This window comes from Glycine soja, chromosome 1, assembly GCF_004193775.1.
Source record: "Glycine soja cultivar W05 chromosome 1, ASM419377v2, whole genome shotgun sequence".
Taxonomy (NCBI): domain Eukaryota; kingdom Viridiplantae; phylum Streptophyta; class Magnoliopsida; order Fabales; family Fabaceae; genus Glycine; species Glycine soja.
Genome location: NC_041002.1, coordinates 2,484,122 through 2,506,567, shown reverse-complemented (window position 1 = coordinate 2,506,567; position 22,446 = coordinate 2,484,122). Strand labels below are relative to the sequence as shown.

Genomic DNA, 22,446 nt, shown 5'->3' with positions numbered 1-22,446 from the left:
AAAAAGAAAAATCAACGAAAAATCAATTTTTTTGCAAAATAAATTTTGAATACTTAGCCTAACTTTAAATAATCAATGATATCATCATTTTAAAATTTCATGAGTTTTAAAATAAAAAATATTAATTAAATCCTCCCCTAGATATTCACACCTACAAACAAAACAAGCTATAAAATATCTTGTCATGAAATGTAAGCCCTAAATATCTATGGTAAATTGTAAATCATATAAATATAAAAGCAGAAATTTAGAAAAATGACAAAAACATTTCATGTCTACCTAATAGTCTACGTGTGTTATGTTATTTTTTAACTTTTAGGTGTGTTAGTTTGGCTCCGGATAAGTCTAGATTGATTTTGATTTCTTGAATAATTGTAAATTTAATTTTTTTCCAACCAGATTTGTCGAAATCATGGTAGGCTAAGTTGATCCATCAATTTTGATCCGTTTTGATGGCTTTAGAGTAAGAAACTATCAACTATTTAATTAGTAATCATTTGTTGAAATTTAACACTATTTGATTACAAATTCAAAGAACTACGCTGTCTCATTGACATTATTTTAAACTTTGGATATTAAAGCGGTTAAAGTGTTAAGAAAAGTAAATTTGTTATTTGATCGTACAAATTATGTTTAATCAAAACAAATTTTATTTATAAAATATATCATTATAAATTCTAAAAGTCTCTTATGAATATATAACATCATTTAACTAAGTTTATCTTTTGAGAGCTTCTTCAACAACTTCTTTCCAGATGTCAGCAACTTCTGAATCTTCTTTGAAGCACCTACTTCTTTAGATTTCTCTATATTCTGAATATCATTCTCACTAGAACTAAGCCTATCTGCTTCTTCAGAGATTTCATTAGAATATGCTTCACCATGTTGCAAAGGTGCCACGTCTGTCTCATGTTCACAAACACCAGAATTTGCTTTATTTGTAACACATGCAAAGTTATCAGAATTTGTTTGATCAGGGTCTTGAGAACTTGGCTCGTCTGTACCACAGGCAAGGACATTAGGATTTGCTTGAATGTCTTCCTCATTTGTATCACGTGCAAGGTCATTAAAATTTGCTTTAGGGTCTTGAGAATCTGCCTCATTTTTTTCATGTTCAGAGACATCAGAATTTGCCTCATGGTCTTGAAAATTTGCCGTATTTGTATCATGTGCAAAGGCATCATCATCAGAATTTGATTCAAGGTCTTGGAATCTTGCCTCACCCTTATCATCTGCAAAGATATCAGAATTTGCTTCAAGGTGTAGGAAATTTGCATACTCTATATATATAATTTAGGAACACAATTGATCTTGGAATAATATGGGTAAATAACTATTTTCATCCATGAATGTATAGAATGTTAATAAATTTATTTTCAAAAGATGAAAATTCAAATTTATAATTCTTGAAAATGAAAAAAATATGACAAATTAATTCATATGTTAACTTTTATTTATTACTATTAATAAAAAAATTTAGGTGATACATTTAAGGATAAATTTCTCAGCAAGTTACACATCTATGAACGAAAATGACTATTTATTTCAAATATAATTTAATCTTCATCTTCCTCATTTTTTAATTGTTACAAATATAACATTACAAAAAAATACTTAAAAAAACAAGCATAAGTTAGAACAAACATCACAATAAACATAATATTGATTGATAAATATAATTTGTCTCGTGCTTTGAAATTTCTATTCTAACAACATTAGGTGGTGACAAAATTAAATTGGATCTATTATTCTTATAAGGATAAACTTAATAGTTATGCATTTTTCTTTGAGTTATAATTATTAATCAATATTATTCTTATTATTATGTTTGTTTTAATTTATGCTTATTTTTTTGTTTTTTATTTTTTTAAGTATTTATTGTAATGTTATGTTTGCAACGATTAAAAAAAGGATAAATAGAGATTAAATTATATTTTGAATAAATAGTTATTTTTGTTCCTGAATATGTAGAGCGTTGACAAATTTGTCCTTGAATATGCTATATAAACTCTTTCATAAATGATAATAGATGAAAGTTAACAAATGATAAATTTGTCACACTTTCTTCACCTTTGAGGATTAAAATTTGAATTTTCATATTTCAAAAATAAATTTATGAGCGCTCTATACATTTAGAGAGAAAAATAACCATTAATCCAAATAAAAAGGATCAAATTTAAAACAAAAGACTAAAAGTGCATTTTAGTAAGAAGGAAAAAATAAATGACACCATTCACCATAAATTTAAACCAGTTAATCTTTAATGATATAAATTTTATTCTCATTATGTATTAAATATATCTTATTTTTAGTTGATTTTGACTTGAAACTCAACTATATATATATATATATAAAATTTATGAACCAATATTAGAATAAACAAGGATCAAATTAAAAAAAAAGTGTATTTTAGTAAAAAGAAAAAGATATATAACTATCTTTAATAAGTTTACCTTTGAACTTCCGAAGAAAAAATTTCCGGACTTCACATCCACACTTCTTTAGAAAAAGTACTTCTTTAGATTTGGCTATATTCTTTGGAGAAAGAATACTACGAATTTCATTCCACCAATTCTTCTTTGGATCAAGAATCTCACGAGATCTGTGGCTGATAACTGCTCCTTTCGAATCCCCTGATTCAATATCTTTCGAACTTGGCCCCTCTTCACGATCATCTGCTGCATGTTGTGTGGCGGCACGTGCACGCAATTTAAGCAGGGAATCAGAAATGGAACGGTTGTTGACAAGCAAATAACAGAACAATGCCGCAAGTGGAGCTAACTTAAGGTTCATCTTCATCAACGTCACCATGAAGCATCCAACCAAGAAGTTGGTGACGCCAGCATCGAATCCAATTCGAAGTTGCCGCGACAAACTCAAGGCCATCAAGGCAAATGCTCCAATTGAAGTGAGGTTCATAATTTTCCGGAACCTGTTTTCCACTTTCCCTTGTTGGCAACGGTCTTCCCAGAAAGACCACAGATTGGTAAGCGCTAATACCACAAAAACCACATGTCCTTTCAGCATCAAACTCTTCCCGTGTCGTCCCAAGCTCCATTTTTTAACGAAGAGCATGGAGATTGATAAAAGTGAGCTTACCACGCTGTACGCCACGATCTTCTTCGGGCTCCATTCTTTGACCAAGTATAGGAAAGAGGGGCTGAGGGCATAACAGCTAAACCCTACTATGCTTGACCCAAAGCCTGTGAGTTTCCATAGCAAAGGTTTTGATATAGCACTTTGAAAGGATGGGATACTTGTCATTGTTGCAAGGAAAAATAGTAATGCATATGGATAAGAAGAATGAGTGGAATTGGAATAACTCAATGCATTATCAAACATTTTTATTGTTGCTATATCACTGTTATTATTAAAGTTGACTCGAGACTAAAGACTAAAAGAGTCCACTCTATGCATTAACGCGTTAATACATTAACGTGTGATATGTGACAGACCCATGATTGGGCTTTTTGCTCAGTGTGCTAGCTAGCTATAGATGGGAAGTAAATTTGCCTAGTTTGATGTAACTTGTGAAAAACTAATTTTCGTAGATCATGTAATCGGACAACACGATACACTACTAACATAATAATATTTTTGTGATGGATTCACAAGTAGATCAACACATCTGAAGTTAAAACAGAAGTTTAAATATTAATTTATTATATTTATAAGAACTTTGTTTAAATTTAGGTAGATTAATATTTTATTAGTAAAAGAAGTTAAAAAAATATTTAAAATGTTTATGAGAATAACAATAATTTAAATTTACAGAAAATTAAATCAAATAAGAGGATAAATTAAATATGAATTAATTAAAGATAGAAAAGATGAGAAATTCAATAATATTGTAGAAGAAAATTTAGAAGATGAGAACTTAGTCTACCAAAGTTACTCTTTTATGTAATGTTAATGATTTTTCTCTACTTATAATTATTTTAATTTACACCTGCATTTATTAGTATATTGTAACTTTGGTCTCCACATGAAAGAACTTTATTTATCTATTTTCTCTCCTAAATCTCCTTTACAGAACTAAAATAGTAAATTGCATTAAAAATAAAGATGTACAAGAGGCTAAACAAACATCAACATATCCCTAGTGATGACTTTATATTTTGATATTCTTTCTCAGTTATATTAGAAAATCAACAAACGCTACTCCTAAATCTTACTATGCAAATGGATAATCAAGTTGCAAGCAATAATATTAAGTACGGGAAAAGATAATACAAATGTAATATTAATAAATAGATAGGAGGAGAAATGACATCAAAAGTGGTTGGTTGCCAAGTTTTTAACAAATGAAGTTTAGTCTCTCATTGTCATGGAGGTTTTGCAATTGCAAAGAGAGGAATATATCTCGTAAAGGGGGAAAATATAAGAAAGGGAATGGAAGGAAGGAATGACTTCCAATGCTTACTTTTCCTTCTTCTAGTCTTTGTCTTCTAGAAAGAATTGCATTCTCTCATAATTTATGTGTATATTTTTCTCATTCTGTCTTCTTCTTTTATAAGTGCAAATTAGTGGACTCCTTGCACTAAGTCTGTGTTTACTTTCCTTAATTATCCTTTCTTTTCTTAATTAATCTTCTTTCTTAATTAGTTCTAATTTTCCTTGATTATTTATGTTTTTCAGGGCTTTATTTTACTCATTAAGTGATGAGAATCCTGAAACTGGCCAAATACAGGCTAAAGGTCCAAGTGGAGAAGGACAAAGTCCCCAAGTGGAGAAGGATGAAGACCCAGAGGCAAAGACACTATCAAGACTATTAATTGTTGTTGAAGACCCAAACTAATTTGAAGGCCCAAGTTAAATAAGTTTAGTTATAATTATTATTTATTGTAATTTTGGCCCAAACAATTTAGAAGACCCATGTCTATTTTTATCTTTTTGTTCACATACACTATAAGTATTTGTTTTTGTTTTCAATAAAGAAACTTTTGGGCATTTTCATAAAATTAGGTGAGAGTTTCTCTCTAGGTTCCTTGTTGAACCAATTATCAGACTTATCAAGGTAATCCTTGTGGCGTCTACCCTGACTTATCTTCCTTCACTGGAAGTGGCGTCATCCAAATCTCCGTAACCTGTATCAAATGATCCGCTCCTACTCATGTTCACATCATCTAGTATCAGAGCTTCGGCTCTTGATACAGGTTCTATCCTATCCTATTATTTTTCATTGTAATATGTCCAGGTTTGTGTTTTGTTCTTGTTCTGTTATTTGTTTTCTTGTTTGCGTCTTGTTGCATTCTTGTTTGTGTCTTTATTTTGTTCTTGTTCTTGTCACATTTTTTGTTCTTGTTCTTGTTTCTTGTGTCTTTCAGACTTTGTGTAAAAAAAAATCTGTTTGAGTTCTGTTTCAGGTAAAAAAAAAAAAGTTGCAGAAATTTAAAAAAAAAAAGAAAAAAAAGAAAGAAAGAAAGTGGGTGTTTGATCTTTGAACACGAAATTGAGGCAGTTAGAGGATTTTTTTTGGCTGAAAATCGTGTACCAAATCCCCTTATTTGGATTCTCCTTTGAATTCTAAGTGTTTTGATATATAGTGGACCTCAAACGGACAACCGTAGCAAAAGTTATGAGCATTTGAAGTTTACTGGTCATATCTGTTATCTAATTTGTTATCCTATCCGTTATCTTATTTGTTATTATCCAAATTAAATCTAATTTGTTATCCAAATCCAATATAATCTATTATCCAAATCAAATCTAATATATTATCCAAATCAAATCTAATCTTTTATCCAAATCAAATCCAATCTGCTATCCAAATCAAGTCCAAGTTGTTATCCCAAATCAAATCTGTTACTCAGTCTGTGATGATTATATTGTCTTTCCTTTTATTTTATATTACCTTGTGTGTCTAATTTGATCCATCTAGGAACTTAAGAGGGAACACGGGTGGTAAAAGGCAAGAGTGAAAACATCACACAAAAGCCTATATTGAGAGCATCAAACACGAGTGAACTACCATCAAAGAGAGAAACACGTGAGTAGAGTGTGGTGAGGTCCAGAATTTTTTTTTAATTTACTGCAAAATTCTTTGTTCCTTAATCATGGCAGGAGCTGGTGACAATGGTGGTGTATATCATCAACTGGACGGATTTCAGCGCTTATTACTGGACGCGATGACTACACAAATACAACGTTTGTTGAAACGTAACAATGAAGAGCTCTACAGGTGAATAGAAAGACTAGAGCACCAAATGAATCCAAATGCTGGGAGACCTTATGGTGGAAACAGAAGGGTCAATGATGGATCGAACCGAATAGAGGGGCAAGACAGAATTGAGGGAGTAAAACTCAATGTATCCTCTTTTAAAGGCACCGGATGCCTACCTTACCTGGGAGATGAAGATTCAGCATGCATTCTTCTACGATGATTATCCGGAAGAGCAGAAGGTGAAGTTAGCAGCAGCTACATTCTCAAACTATGCCCTTGTTTGGTGGAAGAAAAATGAAAGAGAAATGAAGAGAGAAGGGCGAGAGATAGATACATGGACTGAGATGAGAAGGGTTATGCGAAAGACGTATGTTCCAACTAGCTACAGTAGAACCATGCGACAAAAACTCCAGAGGTTATCCCAGGGAAGTTTGATTGTTGAGGACAAGGAGATGGAGATGGCACTAGTGAAGGCCAACATTGAAAAGGACACCAAAGCAGTGCATGATGGCTTCACCAACAAGATTTCTTTCCAGCACCATGACCAGAAAATTATTCATAAACCTCTATCCCTCAGAGAAGTGTGTGATAACCAAATCAGAAGGAGAGAAAAGAGAGAACACGAGAGAGACAATAGTGAGGCACCACAGAGGAATAGAAAAAGGAAGAGTGATACACTTGAGAGATGGAGTGATACACAAGAGAGAGAGAGCGATAATTATAATCAGTTAACTATTTATGTTTCTCCTAGTGTTCAACCCTTATTGCAGGAATTTAAAGATGTCTTTCCTAAGGAGATTCCTCATGGACAGCCACCTTCAAGAAGCATAGAACATCAAGTTGATCTCTTTCCAGAAGCTTCATTGCCTAACAGGCCAACTTACAATAACAAGCCCCAAGAGACTCAACATAAGCATGCACAAGCCAAAGTTGAGTATGTGAGAAGATTATATGACCAAGTGAAGGTGCAAATTGCAAAGAAGAATGAAAGCTATGCCAAGCAAGCCAACAAGAAAAGGAAGGAAGTGGTACTTAAACACGGTGATGATCCTGGACATTTGAGGGCAAATGTTTTCCAAGAAGGAGGGAATGATGAGAATCCTGAAACTGGTCAAATACAGACTAAAGGCCCAAGTGGAGAAGGACAAAGCCCCCAAGTGGAGAAGGATGAAGGCCCAAAGGCAGAGACATTATCAAGACTATTAATTGTTGCTGAAGGCCCAAACTAATTTGAAGACCCAAGTTAAATAAGTTTTTAGTTATAATTTTTATTTATTGTAATTTTGGCCCAAACAGTTTAGCAGACCCATGTCTATTTTTATCTTTTTGTTTAGATACACTATAAGTATTTGTTTTTGTTTTCAATAAAGAAACTTTTAGGCATTTTCATAAAATTGGGTGAGAGTTTCTCTCTAGGTTCCTTGTTGAACCAATTATCAGACTTATCAAGGTAATCCTTGTGGCATTTACCCTGACTTATCTTCCTTCACTGGAAGTGGCGTCTACCCTGACTTATCCTCCTTCACTGGAAGTAGCGTCATCCAAATCTCCGTAGCCTGTATCAAACGTTCCCCCCGTAAGGTTCACATCACTAAGCTTCATAAATCCATCACTTTTAATATTTTCTGCGCAAAAACTTAAATGATGTTAATTTAACAATTATTTTCTCAAAAAAGAAAAATTAGAAGAGAAAAATTACAAATTCCTCTATAATTTAACCCCTAACATATACTCATAATTAACTGTTATCAATTTCACAACGTAATATCGACTATGGTTCCAAGAAAATTATCGTAAAAAAAGGCAATAACAATGTCGTAATTAAGATGAAATGGACTAATTCGGTTTCGTTAAAATTGTCTTTATTTATTGAGTTCAATGATGGTTTTTAGTAGAAACTATCCCTCTTGGAGAAATCTAATTTCAACTTAAACCTCGTCATCTTTTTTACTCTCGTGTTCATCTTTCTTTGAACCTCTCTATTCTTGTCACTGCCTCTCGTGCCCTTGTCTTTGTGTTTCATCATCTTTGTTTCCCCTCATTGTTATTGTCCTTTGTTCTCGACCTCGTCATTGTATAGATCTATCACATTTGGCTTTTCATCCCAATCAGAGAAAAGTTAGGGTTCACAACTTTCCCTTTTACTTGCAAATCTGAATCGAATAATAATCAATCATTCATCATGTCATTGGCAAAGAAGATCACGTTGAAGATTTTGGACGATAAGGCTTGTGAGGTGGACGAGGCGCTTAAGTCTTAGATGATAAAGCACATGATCAAGGACGACTGCGCTGACAGCGACATCCCTCTACTGAACGTGACGGGGAAGATCCTAACAAAGGTGATTTAGTTCTACAAGAAACATGTCAAGGCCAAAAATCCTGAACACAAACCCTTTGAGGACGATCTAAAGGCTTGAGATGCCGATTTCGTCAAGGTCGACTAGATCATACTCTTCGATCTTATCCTGGTCTGTTCCCTTTTTGATTCAACATTGTTATTGTTGTTGTTCACTACACATGTATTTCTGTTTCTTGGTTTTTATTAAAATACAAATAAAAAGCCTTTTACTACATTTTTTTCTCTTTCAAGATTCTCTTTTTGCTTCTTCTCCATGTCGACTCTTGTTGAACAAGTTTCGTAAAGTAAGAGAAACAATGTAAGCAAGAAGAAGGAGGAGAACTTCAACACCATCGTTGTTGTCGTCGTTGCCATGGAGCTCATAGCTGCCACCAGTACTCTCACAAAGAAACTATCAAATTGCGATGGCTACAACATCTCAAGAAGATCTGCGTACAACGACATTTTTGCCACTCCAATCAAGCTCTGCGCTCCGAGCTTCTCCTTCAGTTCGACAATTGCCACAAGATTTTTTGCACCATCGCTGGAGCCTCGATTCAGATCCTCAAACTTGTATAGCTCAATGATAGAAGAAATAAAAATGATGTTCGGTGCTCCATGTTCAATTTCTTGAATGCCTTTAACGGGTTAAAAAATCTAGGCACTGTTGTGGTGCCTTTCTAGGAGCTTGTTGTTGAGCCAAAGAAGAAAGATAGCTTTAGAACATGGTGAGTTTGTTTCCAGAGTTTTTTTTTTGCATTAGGGTTTTAACTTAATGTGACTTTGGATATTAAGTGTGCATGTGCTTTTGCTTGAAATCCATATTCGATTCGAGAAAGTTTGTTCTTTGAATTTGGTTGTCAGTCATGTGAGTTCTTTTTTAGAGGAGAAAGGAGAAGCTATGTTTTCTTTTGCTCTTTTTATTTATTAGTTAATTATGAATTATTTGTGGTCTGGTTATGCTCTAGAGCAAGTAAGTGGAGAGCAAACTAATAATACATTACTTTTTTCACTTTTTTTTTAAAAAAAAAAAAGAAAGAACAAATCAATGGTCCCTTTCACCATTCCTTTTATTGTACTTTACTAGTGGAGAAGAGATCTTGTAGGTTAAGGTTAATGGGGCTTGATTCACTTCCAAATACCAACTTGGCATCAAACACATACCAACACCACCTCACATTCTGTTCCAAGAAGTAGGTCAATGAACTTTGTTGATTACTTGCTTAAATTTTACACATGTTAACCCAACCAAGTGAAAACCTCAACATCATTCAGAGAGGTTCCTTTATTTCTTTAGCACAAAAAAAAACCATGGACCTTGTTGTGTTCTACTGGGATGATGAGAGTGAAGATCAAGAAATTGTGTCCATTTTTAGGAAACAATAAATGGGGTTGGGAGAATCTATGCAGAGAGAGATGCAGGGGAGCAAGAACAAGGAGATTGCTAATGTAACAAAGGAGAGGAACTACATAGTCTACACTAAGAGAAAGAAGATTTCCAAGTTTGAGAATGAGCCAAGAGTAGTTCTTCCTTTGAAGCATAGTTGAAAGGTTTGAAATGACAATGAAGCCAAAGTTTTGGCACAAGTTTTGTTAGAGTTTTGTGGTCTTAGTCCCACATCACTTGGATTGTTAGAGTTTTGTAGTCTTAGTCTCACATCGCTTGGTTTGTAAAAACTTGTGTCTCATTAGTGTTATATATAGAGACACCTTGCAAGTTTTTATGTGTACAAGTAATAAAAGTGATCCTACTATAGTCGTGGACGTTGGCACATACATTGTGTGTTGAACCACGTTAAAACTTTTATTTTTTCTCTCTTCTCCTTATTTCTCTTTTTTGTTATTGCTCTACCCAATAACTGGTATCAAGAGCTTTTGGTTACTCCACGGGATTTCCTTAGTTTAAAGGAATTAGTTAGAGTCTTCTCAATTTAGAGGAGGTAGTGGAAGCAATGGCATTAGAAAAGGGAAAGGTAAAGATCGAGAAGTTCGATGACAGAGATTTCAGCTTTTGGAAGATGCAGATAGAGGATTATCTATATCAGAAGAAGTTGTATCAACCCTTATCAGGGGTTAAGCCAGACGACATGAAGCAAGAAGAATGGAACTTGCTAGATCGACAAGAGAGGAAAGGTCAGACAAAATTTAAAAGTGGCATTACTTGCTGGAATTTTGACAAGAGAGGTCACTTTAGCAATCAGTGCAAGGCACCAAAGAAGAACAAGTCTCACAAAAACAAGAAGCGCGATGATGATGAATCCACAAATGCAGCAACTGATGAATTTGATGAGGGGCATCACACCACTTTTGGAGATAGAGCTTGAAAGGTAACAAATGGCAATCTCGATGTGGCTCGTGGAAAGAAGCAAGGATCTCTTTACATGATTGTCGATGAGGATATGGTAACAGTTACTGAGGCTGTCAATAATTCAACCATGTGGCATCAAAGACTTGGACACGTGAGTGAAAAAGGAATGAAGCTTATGGCGGCAAAGGGTAAGCTATCAAGCCTTAAGCATGTTGATGTTGGTGTTTGTGAACATTGTATCCTTGGAAAGCAGAAAAATGCCAACTTCTCAAGGGCAGGGAAGACTCCTAAAGTTGAAAAGCTGGAATTGGTTCACACAGATGTTTGGGGGCCAACCCTAGTGAAATCTGTTGGAAACTCACACTATTATGTCACCTTTATCGATGACTCTACCAAAAAGGTATGGGTTTATTTTCTTAAAAATAAATTTCATGTGTTTTTTGTGTTTAAAAGATGAAAAACAGAAGTTGAAAATCAGACAGGTCTAAAGGTTAAAAGTCTGAAATCTGCCAGTGGCTGAGAGTATGATAGTCACGAGTTTAAAGACTTTTGTTTAGAGACTTGTTAACCGTTGGATTGTCCTGAAATTCTGACACAGCCTTTGGGACTCATTTTCGCACCTTTCCATTGTTTAGATTTGCGAAATAATGTTCATAGAGAGAGAAATATTTCTTGCACAAAGACAGTGAAATTAAGGCTCTAATTCATTCTCCTTCTCTCTATTACTTGGAAACCCTAGCATAGTAACTAGAGGAAAAAACTTGAAGAATCTTAGAAAATTGTTAGAGACACTACTATACACACGTGAGTCCGCTTAAAGGTAAGGGATGAGTTTATCCCCATTGGGGTTAAAATGAACTTGTGTAGGGATTCTTAAAAGATCAAATTGTGATTTATTTTGGGGTGTTTATTGTATTTTATCTTTATGATTATAATCACAAGATTTTCATGTTTGACGAGACAATTGATGCATTAATGTGAATTAGGTGATAAAATTGAGTGCTCTTAATTTTTTTGTGTTTTTGAACCTATGATTTTGATATGATTATGTGAAATTATTTGAGGGACTTTACTCTCCATGTTGTGAGAAACATTTCTATATAATTAATTTGTGTTTTGGACAAGATTTACTAGATTAGCACGAGAACACACACACACACACACACACACACACACACACACACACACACACACACACACACACACACACACACACACACACACACACACACACATTTGTGTTATGTAAATATTAATATTGTGTGATATTTATATGATTCATGAGGTGCGATAACAAGTTGCATTAGGATTATAGCATTGTGATTGAGATTGAGTATAAGTGTTTTATTAATACTTAATGTGATATTACTTGTGTTATGAATCATGAATTATGCAATAACTCGACTTGTGTTTATCTTGAGAAAAGTGCTTATATGTGAGGTTTTAAAAGAAAAGTGTATGCTTCCAAGTTATGAACCTTAGGTGTTAAAAGGAATGTGTAATATTCCATGTTAGAAACCTAAGGTTTTAAATTGTAACGCGATGTATTAAACGTGTTTGAAAACAAGTGTGAGATCGTGAGTATTGTATAATTCATTAATAATGTCTTTATGAAAAAAAATTAGGGAATGGACCTTTATCAGGAATGTGAGATCCTAACAGATTCTTCGGAGTCTAGGTCTTGGAGGTAAATACATTCGGTTTGAGTACTTTTTTAAGTCTATGTTGATCCCATGTGATTGGAACATTCTAGCAAAATAAAGTGACCTTGACCGATCACCTTATTATTTCACTTAGTGAAAGTGACCTAACATACTCATTGTGTGACGTGTCTTGTTATGTATTCCTAGCACCCTGATGTTATTTTTCACCAACATAGTATCACATTGCATATAAGATTGAGTCTTAGTTATATGTTATACAGTGTTTGTGTAATGATCATTATGACTTGTTACATGATAATGACTAATGAATTGTGTGAATGTGAGATGTTATGTTGTACTTGAAATGTGTTGGTCTGAATACATGATTAATGTGAAAGTGTGAAATGTAATTTTGTGGTTAAATCCTTGGGGACCATTGATGTTACACAATGAGTGATACAATGATTTGAATTATGCTAAGTTGAACTTGTTATACTTATATTATGTGTGTGTGTGTGTGTGTGTGTGTGCAAGCGCTTTTATTTATCTCTACCTATTTAGGAATGTGATAACTCATTTCATTTGTGTTATTTGTATTTGGATCCTATGATAACCTTGAACTTTGTGTTCATGGGAGCAGATGATTATGTGGATGACTTTAAAGAATATCGTGCTAAAGGACATTGAGACACAATGCTCTGATAAAATGTAACAATGGGGCATGAATTTTTGTATTAATTGCATGAAGTTTTGGGCATGTAATTTTTATCATTTTTGTTTCGCATGCTGAGTTTTTTGTTCATTCCCTGGAGTTTTGAACGACCTTGTTTTGAGTGGAAAATGTTTCCATACCCTTAATTGATAAGTCTTTAACTTGGTGATTAACTTGAATATGAATTTTTTACCTACATGAACTCCTTTATGTTTATTGAATAAAATCATTTTATGTAATTTTTTATTTTCATGTATTTTATTATATAAATATGTATATCAGGGTAGAAGGTATCACAACTGATGTCTATCAATTGTCATTGGTCGACATCGGCCAAAAAACAACCTTAATAAAAATCGATCAAAAAAAATTCTAGTTGACACTAGCAAAAAAATTGTTTCAACCAATATTGGAAAAAAAAACTAGTTAACACCAATAAAAAAAATAGTTATGGCCAATGTCGGCCAAAAACAGTCTCAACTGACTTTGACCCAAAAAAAAATTGGTCAATGTCTACTAAAAAATCCTAGTCAATGTTGATCAAAAAAAGTTTTAGTCGACGTCAATTGAAAAATCCCTAGCGGATGTTAATCAAAGAACATCATCGACTAACATTAACAAAAAAAAAACTCTAGTGACCTCAATCAAAAACAAAATACTTTTGACCGACATCGATCAAAAAATAACTCATGCAGAAATTGGCCTAAAATAACTTAATTAATATTGGCCATAAATATCGTCGATTGATGTCGGACAAAAAATTATTTCAACCAATATTAACTAAAAATTAGTCTCAATCGAAGTCAATCAAAAATAACCTTAGTCACCTTTTGTTTGGGCTACTATTATTATTTTAGAAACTATAAAAAAAGTTAAATATATTATTTAAAAAAATAGGTTTTAAAAAATATATCTTTGTGAAAGATATCCATCCATAAAAAAATATAGTATATTATCAAATGAATTGTATGATATTTATGAAATAATTTTTAATTGAACAAAATGAAATAATAAATTTTTTAATCTAATCCATTAAGATACAAATTAAAGATTAATTCAATTCATCCATTAGTCACACCTCGACACAAAAACAAGTTCTGCGACACCTAACTCTACAGCAGCTAAACTATGGGATAAACTAACGTTCCCCTACATGTCATTGAACAATACGCTACCCAAAGTCACAAACTGTAATTTTTTCAAAAATGCTTATTATGTAAAAGAATTATGTTCTTAAAATAAATAAATTAATTCAAATAAGTATAGGTATACTAAAATGTGTTAGATTTATTTGTACGGTTTAGCATGTGAATGTGATAATAGTTTCTGCTTAAAAATTATTTGTACGGAATGAATAGGAAATGAAAAATAAGTATTGTCATGTAAACTGAACAGAACTGGTCAATTTCACTGAAAAATCCATTATCCATCCTTGCCGTTATAGACTTCCATGTATTTGCTCGTATATCAAAGTAGTTTCTCACTTTAAAAATATTTGTGTGTTGTGTACAAATACTTAGTGATAAATGATAGTAGTATTTTAGATTTGTTGATTGTGAATTCAAAATGATTTATAAATGATTTAAATATTTTTAACTCTTATAATTTAATGTTTATTTTTCATCCTTACAAAATTATTTTTAGCTTTAGTTTTCTGAATTATGTTTATTTTTTAATCTGTTTAGATAATAATAAAATACTATTTAAAGCATTATAAAAATAAAAAATAATAATTAAACATCATTTACAAAAATTAAAAAATATAAGAAAAAAAACTAAATTATAAAAACTAAAAAAATATCTAAACCTTCATAAATGTGGACGGTTGATCTGATTAGAATTTCGGTTTTTGTTGCTAATATTACTGATGTAGTTAATAATTAGCATTTACGTTCATCACCAAACCTGTCACATCATCTGCTACCGTATCAGCTACGCATTCAACGCCAAGTTAAAAAAAAAAAAGTACATTAAATATTTAGCCGACTATTGATAAAGGACCATTAATTTTGGTATATACCTATTTATCTTTTATCCATTCTTTATTCAATATGCTCTATTTTTATCCTACTTTAAATAACATATTTGAAAGAGAGAAAAAAATCCCAGTTTCATATTAAATATGTACCGTATGTGCAAATAATTGGTCATCATGTTCGGAACTATGAGCATTTTAATTTGGTGGCCAGATTCAGTATTCTTGCCATCTGCATATCGTGTAGGCATCTCAAGCAGGTCATAATATGAACTTTCTCCGTGTGGGGTTCGAATTAACAGTGTGATTACTGGACATGGAAAAGGAAAATGGCTGGAAAATGTCAAGATCTCAAGTTCTTGACCAAAAACGAGAAGAACTTGTAGTTGTGGGACATTGTTCTTATCCAAGTTGTGACCCAAGAGTATTGCTTACAGCTCAAGCATACGCGTTCATGTAAAAATTGCATTTTCATGCTTGCATTAAAGAGAAATTTATAATTTGTCATATTTTTGTATCCACTTCAATTAATCTAACCAGCCAAGAATAATGCTTAATTAGCACCCCGCATAAGCCTTAACTAATGGTGTTTTCACTTGCGTTTGATAATTAATTGACGCAAAGTCAAAATAGAAATTGTTCTTAAGTAACCAAAATAAACAAAATGATTGATTGATTAACGGCAACTGTTACCACACAAAAGCATCCCCGGAGAAGATAAAAAAGATCAAGAGAGAAAGGAGTGAATAAATGCATCTATATATAATATGCAAGATTAGACCTCCTCAAGGGCTTAATGAGTCAGCACAATAGCAAATTCGGTTGAGAGTGTCAACAATTTTATTAATGCCATAAGGCCATCACTAATGGTATTGGTGGGAAGGCTAGTCTTCTCTATACAAATCCACTCCGTAAACTGGACTCAACAACACTACAGTCTTGCTGCAACCACTTCTCCTCAAAGCCACAAGATTTCAAAGATATTGAAGTTGTATTCTTTCTTGATTCTCTTCCCATCATCATAAATATTAGTATCTGACACTCTTTTTAATAGTCTCTTTATGTTTGACTGCAATTTATTAAAAATTATCAATTTTGATGAATCTCATTTATCATTTAATTATTTTCTCTCTTAATTTAAATTTGAAATTTATCAAAAATTGATAATTTTTAAAAATTTCAGCACGGAGACAGTGTTAAAAGAGTGAGAGAGTGTTTTAGCATTCCTCTCCCACCATATATTTGCATCTCTCTTCCCAAATCTCTCCCGGGTGCAGACAGAGTCAATAAACTGTCAAATTAAAACCTGCTAATTTTCTAAAAATAAATTTATTCTTACTCACTAGATGAAAATTTTAATTTTAATGAAATTTGGTAACATGCAATCTAGGAGCATTTCATCATTTCACCAAATCAAGTACATGTTCGTAGGATCATATTTTTGTGAAGGAACATGCATGTAACATCTTTTTGTGGAGGAATCTCTACAAAACATGGAGCATGCTTTTGACTAGCCTGATACTATATTACTTGAATCTGATACGGCGAAGCTCCCTTGTTCCATCAGCTAATTGCCTGATTGCAAGGTGCACTCCAGGTTCATCTAGCTCTGTCCACTCTGTCTCCATGAAACTGGCATTGCTCATAGAAGGCTCATATCTAGAAGAGGTGGTTATCCTTGATGCTTCTACAGATGGCCCTGCATGGAAGATTTGGCCACCACCGTGATCCATAGCTTCAGAAGATACCACTACAAAAAAAAATGAATGTATTAATGATAAAAATTGTGCTTTCTTGTGCAGACGTTAGTCTTGAGCATAGAAGAATCTCTTTTCTGTTCAAAGGCAATTATGTACATTGAAAATCTTGAACCGGATATCATTTGTTGAGGAAAAAAACACTTTAATTTGTTGCAAAGTCTTTTTAGTATTCCAAATCTGCAGCCTTAATTACCACATCTGAAGTATTACTCATTTTGGTGCTCATGTGAGTTAATGGAGGAAGGTGTTTATAAACCATCCTTGGCTACAACCTATGAAGCACGGACACTTCAGTTCCTTGTCGTGTCGGAGTCCGATACCGACACGACACCCGTACTACGTTCTATATTTTGAATATTACAGGTGTTCACATGTCTGTGTCCGATGTCCGTGTCGGTGTTGATGCTTCATAGGCTACAACTGCTAAAGAGTCGAGGCTAAGAATTGTTTATAATCACTCTCCTCTCTTAACCCATTGAAACATCTTTTATAGGCCCACATGAACAATAAAGCAGACAAAATCTCGGAAGTGGTGAGTCTAATCTTACAGCAAGCAATATCTCATGTTTGGTGAGTCTAAGCGAACTTTGAAGGCCACACACGTGAGGCCGCAAGGTCCTCTTGCCCTGATACTGGAAAAAATTGGAACTACCAACCTGACTTGTGAGTGATCTGATACTATCTGCTGCTCTTTTGGATTTCCCTGATTCCTTCTTGATTAAACTTTCTCTTTCATCATTAGTGTCACCTTCTAAGACACCAGAATTTGCTTCTAAATCTACATTCTCTCTTTCATTACCAGTATCACCAGGTGCAAAGACATGAGAATTTGCTTCTAAATCTACATTTTCTCTTTCACAACAGCATCACCTGCGAAGACTTGAGTATTTGCTTCCAAATCTACTAAATCTACAGAATCTGCATCTTGATGAAAGAGTAATCCGCAAGCCCGTTTTGTTGGACCACGTGATTGCATATCAAGAAAAGGAACGAATGGATCTAACTTAAAGTTCATCTTCATCAATGTCACTAAGAAAAAGTTAGTGAGACCAACTTTGAATCCAAGTTGGAGTTGTGGCGACAAGCTCACTGCCATCAGTGGAAGTCACGTTCGTCATTTTCCCATAGCTGTTTTCCACTTTCCCTTCTTCACTACGGTCTTCCAGATACGACCAAAGAGATGTAAGCGTTAAGACCACAAAACCAACTTGTGCTTTCAACAACAAACTCCTCCCACGTCCCTGGCTGCATCTTTCAACAAAGAGCATAAAGATACAAAAAAAAGTGTGCTAACAATGCTGTACACGATGAATTACCTCTAGTAGCAAAGCCATTGGATAAACTTATATTTCCGTACATGTCATTGTATTACTGAACAACACGCTACTCTAACTATTAATTTTTTTAAACGCCTCGTATAATGTAAAAAATTATGTTCCTAACTTAAACCGATTCAAATTATATACTAAAATGTGTTGCAAACTTAGAGTTTGTGTTAGGCTGAATGGAGGTGATTCAAGTCCTTTAACATGTGATCTAAGTTTCTACTTAAGAACTATTTGTACGAAATCATAGGAAATGAAAATTAAGAATTGTGATGGAAACTGAACAGAACTCTCCTATATTGATTTCCTTGCCATGTTATAGACCTTCCAAGTATTTGCTCATTCATTTATAAAATAGTTTCTAACAACAATCTTGGGACATCCACTTCTCCTCAAGGCCACAAGACTTCAAAGATATTGAACTTGTATTCTTTCTCGGTTCTCTTTCCACCATTTCTTTGCCCCTCCCTCCCCAAATCCCTTCCGGTTGCAGACAGAGTTGATAAACTGTCAAATCAAAACCTAATAATCTTCTAAAAATAAAGTTATTCTTACTCCCTAGGTGAAAATTTTAATTTTAATGAGATTTGGCAACATGTCAACGACATAATACATCCAATCTAATCTAGGACCATTTCATCATTTCACCAAATTAAGTACATGTTCCCAGGATCATATTTTTGTGGAGGAACATGCCACATCTTTTTGTGGAGGAATCACTACAAAACAAGGAACGTGCTTTTGACTAGCATGATATTATATTACCTGATTCTGCCACGGAGAAGATCCCTTGTTCCATCAGCTAATTGCCTATTTGTAAGTTACACTCCAGGTTCGTCATGCTCTGTCCACTCTGTCTCCATGTCACTGGCATTTCTCATTGATGGCTCATCTCTAGAAGAGGTGGTTGTCCTTGATGCTTCTACATATGACCCTGCATGGAAGTTTTGGCCACCACCAGAAAAGTGTTCTTAAAGCTTACACCAGAAAAATTAGGATTTATTTTGCATTCAAAATATACAATAATAATAAATAGAGAGAAATATAGATTTATGTATTTGAAGCAAAAAAAATAATTCTTCAATAGTCTAGAGACTCTGCATCCACACAAATATCGATTTCTCATGTCAACTCTTTAATGAAATGAAACTCTAAACAACAAATTATCTTTCTATTTTGTCTAAAAGTATAAAGCAAATTATCTTTCTATTTTGTCTAGAAGTATATTTGAATTTTTTTAGGTTGTGTCTGGTTTACTTTGAATGAATGGGGGTAAATGTTTCTCTATTTACAATGTTAGAGACATAGTATGGATTTGGGCCTTCTTCAAAGAAAAAATGAAAGATTTAAAATAATTTTATATCTTTATGTTTATAAAAATAAATATTATCTCATATATTTTATCTTAAGAATTCATGATATAAAGATAATTCACAGATAATCACATGATCATTAATCACATTTAATACGTAGTAATATGATATATTATTCATATTTTATGGATAACTTTCACATTTATAAAATAATACTCCCTTTCTTATATCAATTATATTCTTGGTGCTAACAAAAAATATAATAATATTCCACTAAAATATTTATTTGATTAAATTAAATCCTCTAATTTAATTATCAAGTAAATTATTTTCTTTTACGAAGATTGGAACACTCGTCTATGTGACCTATAGGTTCAATATTAAAACAGTAGTAAATTAATCATAATCAAGATAGGCATCTAACAACACCTCTAGCAACACTATCAACTTTTCATAAAATGATGGAAACCTAATTTTATCTCTTCACAAAAGATCAAATTTCTTATAATGAATTGTCTAATTATTGGAGCTATGGTAATAATAATAATAATAAAAACAAACTGAGCAATGAATTTGTAAGTAGGACAAAAATTATGGATAAGGAATTGATTTCTCTGGATATATTAGAAAACCGAATTTGATTGTCTAATGATGAAACTAAAATAAAATATTTAACTAAAATATATGATTATTTCCTGAACGGACGCTTTCATGGACAAATTGAAAATGTTTTTTCAACCTCAGTCCAATATAATAAAAAATGACAAAAAAAAATACCATTTTGATAAATAAAATTCATGGTATCCTTATTTCTAATAATACTTATTAAAAATAATAGTAATTATCCAGAACTAGGAAAAAAAAATATTTGATAGAAAATCGCTCAAGGTTAACTCTAAAGTATAATATTATTATCAAACTCTAGTAAGCTAACATATTTAATTAATAAATGGCTTAAGAAAGTCTTTTCTTCTTTCATTCTGGTGTCATTGTGGTCTAGATCTTAATTCTATCATAGAACTCAAACTCATTACCTAAAATTGATGGATTCATTCTTAATTAATAATTAATTTTACAAATATTTAATCATATCCAATATTCATTCAACTAATGTCCTAAGGCATTAGGTGTCTAAAATTAAAATATAACAAATAACTTTTTAATTACTATGATAATCTCATGTCAAAGAAAATTATTATATTTTTTCTTGAGAACTTCCTATTGACATGTCAAGGTAATATTAACTATTAAGAATTTTCAATTAAGTCAGTTCAATGATGACATCCATATATATATCAAGAATAATTTTTTACTAAAATTGATAACATGATGAATGGGATGTTGAGGGATAATGTGTTAAGGGATAAATTTTAGTGACAAAAATTGCTTTCCTATCCAGATGTCAATCTTGAGTAAGAAGAATCTCTTTCCTGTTCAAAGGAAATAATGTGCATTGAAAAATCTTGAACCCGTTATCGTTTGTTGACAGAAAATAAGCTTTGATTTGTGGCAAAGTCTTCTCAAGATAGTGATAAACATGGAGGTAAGTGTTATTACCGTTTTCTTTCCATACAAATTAACAAGGTCCATGAAATGGAGTGTTAACATCATATAGGTGTAAAAGTTTAGAATACCTCATCCTCTATCTGGACGTTATAAAGCTCCATGATTCTCTGTCATAATTCTCAGCCCACCATTAGCGAGCTTGCCACTCGTTGAACATATCTCTCGGCTTCAAATTTAAATGCTAAGTATTGTCAGTCTTTCAGCTTCGAATTGCAGGTTGTTCTTCGTTGCCATTGACTTTACATATTGGCATCAATGCATCAAATAAACAGGAAGGATGCAACCTGTGACTGTGAGTGGTGTATCAATTTTAGTAATGTTAGTAATCAGTTTTCACCATTAGATAATAAAACAAAATAAATAAATGAATTCTTAGAATGTTTGTCCAAACAACCGTTATTTCAGTCTTAAAAAAGACTGATTTTCTGTAGCTTGCAGTATCTCGTCTCTTGACATATCAGATTGCAAAGCATGATTCCATAGCTTAATTATACCATCAGCGTAGTTTAGATGCAATTTGATCCACAATGTTTTTGATGGATTTATTGTGGATGGATACAGAATAAATGGATTAATTTTTCACTCTTAGCCGACATTAGTCAAAACATTTCCCTAGCTAACAATCGATCAAAAAATCTCAGCTGACGTGTCAAAAAATAAAAAATAATCTTAACTGACATCGACCAAAAAAGTTCTAACCGGCACCAACAAAAAAAACTATCCGAGTCATCGTCAGCAAAAAAATAGTTATGGTCAATGTCATCCAAAAAATAGCCTCAGCTAATGACGACCAAAAAACCTACTCAACTTCAATCAAAAAATAGTCTTAATCAATTTCCACCGGAAAAACCTAGCTAATGTCAATCAAGAAACATCATTAGCGGACATTAACAAGAAAACCTAATCGACCTCAACCAAAAAAATATTTTTGGTCAACATCAGCTGAAAAATAGTCTAAACTTATGTCAACCGAAAAAACTTAGTCAATGTTAACAAAAAAACATCATCAGTCGACGATGGTTGAAAAATAATCTTTGCCGATGTCAGTCAAAAATTAACCTCGATTAAGATCATTTGAAAACAACATCAGTCGCCTTTTGTTTGGACTATTATTATTTTAAAAAATATTGTGAATTTTTTAAAATATATTATTTCTAAACTAAAAATAATTAAGTTTTAAATTTTTTTTTGGTGGATTGGATGGATATTCATTTATAAAAAAATGTTAATGGATGAATTGAATAGATTTTTTATCAAATGAATCAAATTCATTAAATAATTGGTAATGAATCAAAAGGGATTGTATTGATCCGATTCATTAGGACACACATTAGAATTGAT

The 22,446-nt window shown here is 32.7% G+C and overlaps 2 protein-coding genes across 2 annotated transcripts; both read right to left on the bottom strand.

Annotated features, from left to right (window-relative positions):
• Window positions 1–590: 590 nt before the first annotated feature.
• On the bottom strand, window positions 591–3,328 carry LOC114409421. Its single transcript, XM_028372881.1, has 2 exons — window positions 2,454–3,328; window positions 591–1,232 (listed from the first exon to the last, which is right to left on the bottom strand). Exons 1-2 carry the CDS (start codon window positions 3,262–3,264, stop codon window positions 709–711), a joined length of 1,335 nt encoding a protein of 444 aa, XP_028228682.1. The 5' UTR covers window positions 3,265–3,328; the 3' UTR covers window positions 591–708.
• A 13,157-nt stretch (window positions 3,329–16,485) lies between these two features.
• On the bottom strand, window positions 16,486–19,188 carry LOC114409413 (protein BREVIS RADIX-like). The gene is made up of 2 exons (XM_028372869.1): window positions 18,992–19,188; window positions 16,486–16,891 (listed from the first exon to the last, which is right to left on the bottom strand). The coding sequence occupies exons 1-2, from the start codon at window positions 19,023–19,025 to the stop codon at window positions 16,668–16,670; spliced, it is 258 nt and encodes an 85-aa protein (XP_028228670.1). The 5' UTR covers window positions 19,026–19,188; the 3' UTR covers window positions 16,486–16,667.
• Between the last annotated feature and the right edge of the window lie 3,258 nt (window positions 19,189–22,446).